This window comes from Leuciscus leuciscus (assembly GCF_965113295.1).
Source record: "Leuciscus leuciscus genome assembly, chromosome: 22".
NCBI classification, from domain to species: domain Eukaryota; kingdom Metazoa; phylum Chordata; class Actinopteri; order Cypriniformes; family Leuciscidae; genus Leuciscus; species Leuciscus leuciscus.
In genome coordinates this window covers 7,175,785-7,183,461 of record NC_138746.1, presented here as the reverse complement: position 1 = coordinate 7,183,461, position 7,677 = coordinate 7,175,785, and the positions used below count along the sequence as shown (strand labels likewise).

Sequence of the window (7,677 nt, the reverse complement as noted above, 5' to 3'; positions counted from 1 at the left end):
CATTCTTCAAAATATCTTCTTTTGTGTTCAGCAGAAGAAAGAAATTCATGCAGGTTTGGGACAACTTGAGGGTGAGTAAATGATGACAGAATTTTCCTTTTTGGATGAACTGTCCCTTTATCATTATAATTAATTTGCTAATGCAGCTAATGCTATTTTTTTTTTATACTTCATAGAAATGTTAAAATAATTAGACAGAACTTAATTACAATGGATGTGGCATCCAAGCATCACACTTCTAGATAATCACTTTTTATCTAAATAATTAAGCTAAATGAACATCAAACCAAAGATGTCTGTCACCTTTCAGATAAATTGCTTGGAAGAAATTTACACTAGAATTTGAGTATAAAACCGAATACTTATATTGAATACTAACAAATAATATATTCTGAGAACAAAATGTAGGCTAACGGGTCTTTTCTAAATTGGGATTCTTTTCCTCTTTCTATACATTAAGTATAATAGATCATTTAATGTGTATTGCATTTTCAGAACTCTGGAATTAGAAAAGGAATCACTATTTCTCAGGTGTTAACAATTGAAATGATCTTTCTGAGCTAATTTGTACTCAGGCTATAATTTGTAAGAGTGCACAATGGCCAAAGGGAGATGGAGTAAACCGAACAAGAGCAGATCTGTCAAGAGAGCATGAGTGACCCCGACCCAAGAACTCACCAGCTCTTCGTAACGACATGCGTGTCCAGATGGCTGCTGTGTGATTGGGTAGAAACGAGAAGCAGCTGTGGCCAACACAGAGCCCCCCACGCTTCACTGGGACCTAACCGTGGAGAGAGTACATTTGCATGAGAGGGATAATCTGGCCAGCTCCCCCCTCACACACACACACCACCCCATCCCCAACAGCCTCTATCCCAAATCTCACTTCTCTTTTCCGCTTCAACTCAAGATAATACAGCACAAATAGACCCCACCCATTCAGAGAAACATGAAAGTTGTCCGTCAAATGAGAGACCAATATATCAGGCCGATTAACAGGAAAGTTATCTGCCCCCACCCCCCAAACCCCCCAATTTTTTTATTCAATATTTTTAGGGGATTTTATGGTACCAAATTATGTTTATGCAGTAATTATAATCCATTTATTCACTTTTTGAAAATGGAATGGAAATTGAACCTGAAAATGAAATTTCCAACTTAAACAGTCATAAATCTTTAATGCTTTGGAGCACCGACCTAGGTTAGGTCTGTTTTTAAAGATGACACTTGGCAGAAAATTGCTGAAGTGAAAAAAAGTATTTAAAAAAAGTGAACTTGAAAAATGTAATACAATTTTACATTTATTGAAAAATGCACAAAAATAAAATGTTACATTTTTATATGAAATGTATTTTTTCCAAAACACGTTTTCCTCTAAAACTGTGAGAAAATCAAAGCCATGAATCTAGACAAGCTGTGCTCCAAATTTGAAGCTGATATCTCAAAAAAAAATCTGCTTTCAGTAAGAATTTGTTAGTGCGCAGTTCCAAACGTTTCCAATAGATGCAATGCGTCTCCCATCCATTTCCAATTCGGTCATTTTTTTTTACGCAAACAAAACAAGTGTGACTATTTTTCTCAGGACCATTTAACCTTTTCGAATCATATCCATGATTTTTGGGGAGTGTTTACACAACAAGCAGCAAAAACCTTTACCAAGTTTAATACCATTCTGATGAAATAAAAATAAAAATCACAAATGACCAAACAGCACCAGAGGGTTAATAAAGTCAACTTTTAAAAAGTTAATAAAAAAAAATCCTATTTTCTCAAATGTTCCTGTGATAAAAACTCTTTCTGCTGACATCGCACTAAATACATTCCACCACTATGAAGTATTAAAACTGATTGTATAAATAAACTATGTAGTCAGCTTAAGACAAACTAGAAAAAAATAATAATACAAACGTTAATGTGTAGTAGATACTGTGCTGAGAAAGGTTGTGGAGGAATTCGGTGTGCCTGTCCTCCTATAGTCCAGCTGTGGGCTACCCCTGTGGTTCTGACAGCCTTCCACCGCTCCTCAGGGATGGACTCACTACTTGCACTGCTGGCTAATTTTACAAAGTTTCAACACTCCGGCCAAACACACAACCCTAAAATATTCATTAACCCGCTTGACAAAAAGATGAAAAATAAATGACACCCTTTTTTCATGGGCTTCCAGTTTTTCTAAGATTGTTTCATGAAAATTACATGACTGATTCATTTCATGTGAGCACAATCTATAATCGGATGCAGATGAAGACAAGCCAAGAGTAAGAGTTTAGAATTGAATTAGACTGTTAAATCCCACTCGTCTTCTGAGGTGTATTAACAGTTCAGCCTGACTTCCTGTGAGAATGGTTTTGCAGTTGCAAGAAAGACGCAACCAAATCAATCAGCCATCTATATTCAATTTTTCCAGACTGCAGTCATCAGGTTTCACGTAACACAGACCTCGTTTCACTTCAACACGAATCAGTTGTATCTTGCCAATGAGAACGTAATGCTAATGCAGAGGCATAAAAACACCAAACAAAAAGAACATTTCAGGGAAGCTAGTCTCAATCAAATAAAGTGACAGAATTCAAAAAGTACAACTAAAAATCCAAAAACAAATCAATTCAAAGCTGCATCCTTCTGAGCTTTGCAAAAAAAATGATTTATATTTTGTAACCTGACCCAAACCATTCATTCATTGCTTTGTAATTTGGCCTGGGTGAGTTTCCTCACCACTGCACCAGCAACTTTTATTCCTCATGCCATCTGTGGCCACTCAATTAGAGCTCCACAATGCTCCTCTCCATCCATCAACAGTAAATGCATCAAGCCACAGTTGTTATCTGCTTATTCTCTATAATGCATAATTTTTTGTGAGGTGCATGGCTGGTGACCGGGCTGGAACTGATTTATGAAATATTGACAGACAGATAGATAAACTGAAAACAGATCAGATGAACACCGTCCTCTACAGACATGATGTTTAACTAGGGGCGAAAAAAACAAACCCAACAAACTTTCCTCCAGGAGGAGGATGAAGAGTCCACCTTTAAAACCCCTTCCAAGGCACAAAGCCATTCCTCTGGTTTACCAGATGTGGTCCGAGACCGCACTGGCTTAGCAACAGGAAGAGCACTGCAAGAGTTGATCTGTGGGTACTTCTTATCATGAGACCAGAATGCCTGCAGTGTTGCCCAACTTCCCCTCCAAATCCATTCACCAAGACCGAACACAATGGGAGAGTTGGCCCTAAGGTGTCTAACACTCTGTCTCTACAGAAGCGAGAGCAGGTAAACACGGAGAGCCGTTGAATTCATTCTGTACACACTGAAGGAAGGGCTGGCTGAACATTGTACTAGCTGACAGTTCCCCTTTGGATAAGTGCATGCATTCAGAGGGAAACGCATTCAAGACCCCATGTTCCTTTTTAGTGCAAACTTGGCACATTTCCTCTATATTACAGGGAAAACAGCTCCACTAAATGATGAAACTATTTTCAGGAAGACACAACTGCGGTATGCTAATTTTGAGGCAATGAATACAGTAAAAAGTTCAGTTTTATCTAATCATGAGTGCTGTTTTGAGTCATATTCATTCTGAAACTGCAACAAAACTGACATTTCTGCAGTCACAATAACAGCGCTCTGAAAAGAGCATGTTCATGAAAAAGATGAAAAAGACCCAAGACAAATCAACCATTTATTTCAAATGAACCCAACACCATAGTCATACTAACATAAAACTCAGTTAGTATAATCACAACACATGCGCTCAGCGACCACAGCCAAAAGTCTTGTTCCAATCTTCATATAGCTCCAGATCTTTAGAAGAGACACTGGGCCGCACTGTTTTGAGAGCCTCCTGGAAGTCGCTGTAGATTATTGGCCGAACCTGTTCTGCCGTGATGGTAGCAATGTCACTAAGGCAAATGCCACGGATGGGGCCAAGGGCTGCTTCGCGACATAGCTGCGTCATATCCGCCCCCGAATACCCCTCTGTTCCCTGCACCACTTTCTCCAACTCATCTGCCATTAGCTGACTTTTCTCATGGGACATGAGGTTGGCCACTATCTGCCGTCGAGCCTCAGCCTCTGGGAGAGGGATGTAGAGTCGCTTAGCCAGGCGACGACGGGCTGCTTCGTCAATCTCTTGAGGCCGGTTGGTGGCACCAACCACAAGGATTCGATCTTCTGCTGAGGTGGCAGCTCCATCCAACTGGACGAGAAACTCCGTTTTAATTCGACGGGATGAGTCGTGCTCTCCGTCTGTGCGCTGAGAAAGAAGGGAATCAATCTCATCGATGAAAATGACTGCAGGTTGGTGGCACCGAGCGATGGCAAAGAGCACCCGTACCATCTTCTCGCCCTCCCCGACCCACTTTGAAGTGAGCGACGAGGCGCTGATGCTGAAGAAAGTGGCTCCGGATTGGCACGCTATACACTTCCCGATGAGTGTTTTACCGGTGCCTGGAGGACCAAAGAGAAGGATACCTTTAGGTGGACCTCTAAGACCGGTGAAGATATCAGGCCTCAACATTGGCCACACTACAATCTCTTTGATTGTGGCTTTAGCAAACGCCAAGCCGGCAATATCATCCCAAGCTACCGGGGGACCGTGGTCCATGATCTCACTCATGATAAGTTCAATGATCTTGGGCTCAAAGTTCTTTAAACGCTCATCAACAGGTTCCGTGTCTTGTGGTTTGTTGTCCTTCGAGTAAGTCTCTTCTTCTTGCCTTGGCATGGGAGAGATGAATTTGGAGGATGCCCCACGAGGCCGTTGTGCCCCAAGGCATTTCTTGGAGATTGAAGCAACGTTGGCCCCAGAGCCTCGCTGGCCCTGATGGGAATGTTTTTTTTGCTGGTCAACGATGAACTGCTCTCGTGCTGATCTAAAATTAGTGCTGACACCCTCTTCTCCTCTCCGTCCACTCCCTCCTTGTGACGGGAATGAACTTCTGTTGCTTTCACTTCCTGAGCTGTAGAAGTTCTTCCTCTTGGATGGGTTTGTGGAAGAAAAGAACACTGGCTGATTATGCACATTGGACCCACTTGTGCAACCCACACTAGATTGAGACACACTAGAATTGCCTGTGGAACTGAAATAGTTATGGCCAAACATAGGCGATCCCATTGGAGCTTTTGGAGCATTTGGTGCCAGGGTCAAATGCGGAAGGGATCCTTCAAGTCCTCTGGCACACTCCGCAGCACCGCTAAGTGGGTTAATGATCCCCCTTCCCATCTCAGCTCTGGGTGGAGGCGCAGAGGGCCAGTGAGCCAAAGGCTCTCGTCTAAATCCAAGAGGACCAGAGAGAGCACTGCCTTTCTCCCCACCCCCACCGACCTCACCACCAACAGTAATGTTAACATCTGCTGGATCTACAGAGAGAGCGCCTTCTTTTGACCCAGCCTGCATCATCCTTTGCACGCACGGCAGATTGAACACATTCTCGGACGTTAGGGATGACTCCCATTTGTCGCTATAGTTCTTTTGATTGCGGGCCAAGTGCAGGGCACTCTCTGCATAGTTGTTTAGCCCGGTGCGTGGGTCGTCTGAGTCCAGGGCTGAGGCGTACCGCTCTGAGTAGGTCCTGAGCAGACTGGCAGCTCCAGCCGGAGAGAGCTCAGCACTCGCCCATGCATACTGAATGGACAGGATGTGTGCCCGATAAGCATCCGCCGTCTGTTCAGGTGTACAAGAGCCAGACGAAATGTCAAAGGACCTCCTCTGCCACTCGTCCAGGTGTGCTCTGCTCATGCCTGGCCTGCTCCAGCCTGCGTAAGAAGTGGGCACAGGATCAATTAATAATGTATAAAAGTAGAGAAGTACCACACAACAATAGGGCTATTGAAGGGTGATGATGATAATGCAGGTGAAATAATGATTTTGCAGGCAATATAAAAAGTTAAGCAACATTGTGAATTTCAATATAACTTGAATCCACTTTTTTTTATGTGCCAATTAGGTTTCCTAAAGCTGGACTTTCCAGTATGAAAGATTTAAGACAAAAGCATTTTAATAGTCTCTAATTTAAACTCCAGTTACAAAAACAGTGTTACAATCAGTTTGCTTCCTTTAATTAACTTCTGAGATCCAATCAAATTGTGTGTTTCAGTGAATCGAGTCAAAACTCCCTGTCACAGTTTTTATGTATTAAAAAAACTACATAGTAAATGCCCATGTTTATGATTAGGTATAATTGCACTGGTGCATATAATTAAAAATAGCACTCTTCCCTGTGTTCATTTAAGAAATGAACAGTGTGGGAAACAAGCCTTGATCAATTTAAACAGTATTATATGTTTAATCCCTTTCAGATAAAATACATAAATATTGCAATCAGATATTGTCAAAAGGCAGAAAAGTATTGAGATTTTTTTTTTTGTGCTGTATTTCTCAGGCCTACTGTCTTGGTGAATGAGACGATCATTTATAAAATATAAATTACGAGAGTAACCAATAAATTGCACAAAATTGAATATAACGGCCCTGAATGAAAAAAAATTATATACATATATAGCCTCTTTTATTGCCTTAAATCCAAGATAAAGTTACATATTTAATTCCAGTGTAAGCTTTTTTGTTCCTCTCGTTTTCGTGCATTCAATTTGTAGAGAGAGACCGCATAAGAGAGAGTACAAAGTGCAGTAACGTTACTAGTCAAACATGTGAACATACTTGACTGAATGTTTCTGATGATCTGAGAAAATTTCCAATAAAAAAAAGTTTCTGTGTCTTAAATGTTTGAAAATAGTTTTGTAGACAACTGAAATACCCATGTATAAAAGTCTGCAAATGGTTGTAATTCTTTCCAAACAATTTTTTTTGGGATGAGTTAGACCAGATAATGAAGAAAGTCTTCAATTAGTCAAGAGTAGAGCATAGATGTGAACAACTTCATTTGTGTATAAAACCTCATGAAGTTGGTTAAGAGAATGAAGTGAGCAGAGCTCAAATATAAGCTAGATTTTATATGTTGATCTGTAACGTTACACAATCCCTATCGCCTACTTTTGAGTTATTTCATTGTTTTGACGACTTATTATTTTAAAACGTGAATTGTGTTAAGAACAAAGAATGAGATGTGTGACCAAACTTCTGAAAGTTACTTTTACTATTTCACTTTAAGCAAACCTATAACAATGTTACAGTATGTAACGTGTTACGTACAGTTACGTGATAGTCGAAATCCACATTATCCATATAATGATCGTAAATAACGATCTTACGAATAATGTCTCAAGGGGTATCAACACATATATGGAATATGTGTAGGACGTTCAGATAGAGAGGACAATGTAGCTTAATCTAAAAACAGAACGTGAGCTGACAAGCTGGAACACAAATCACAAATACAGCTTCAAACACTCACGTGTTGCATTTATTTTGGGTGAGGAAAGTTGTAACCTACCTCTGGGTTAAACGTTTTTCTTGTGTGAATGCTGTAAGGTTTAGCAACACCTGAAAGTCTAAACAACGATACGGAACAAAACAACAACCATAACTTTGACTACACCTCGCGCCTCCTATATTTTTCTGAGCTGATGTGCGGCGCGCGCTCCAGCAACTTCCGGCTGCTCAGTAATAAGATCGCGCGCGCCATCGCCTGGAGAAAGACACGCATTGCGTTTATTTAAGGGCCTGTACTAAAGGTTCGCGTTTTTCTTTGTATTATATTTTAGTCGTTATATTGAA

The 7,677-nt window shown here is 40.8% G+C and overlaps 2 protein-coding genes across 2 annotated transcripts in view; both read right to left on the bottom strand.

The window, feature by feature from the left end:
• The window catches only part of klc1a (kinesin light chain 1a), a 137,303-nt gene that overhangs the window by 76,339 nt on the left and 53,287 nt on the right, over positions 1 to 7,677 (bottom strand). The gene's annotated exons all lie outside the window — the stretch shown is intronic.
• Positions 3,669 to 7,536, bottom strand: fignl1 (fidgetin-like 1). Its single transcript, XM_082153992.1, has 2 exons — positions 7,394 to 7,536; positions 3,669 to 5,756 (listed from the first exon to the last, which is right to left on the bottom strand). Exon 2 carries the CDS (start codon positions 5,737 to 5,739, stop codon positions 3,754 to 3,756), a length of 1,986 nt encoding a protein of 661 aa, XP_082010118.1. The 5' UTR covers positions 5,740 to 5,756; positions 7,394 to 7,536; the 3' UTR covers positions 3,669 to 3,753.

Excerpts from the sequence above, each read along its gene's own strand:
- fignl1 (XM_082153992.1), bottom strand. The coding sequence starts at position 5,739 with ATGAGCAGAGCACACCTGGACGAGTGGCAGAGGAGGTCCTTTGACATT.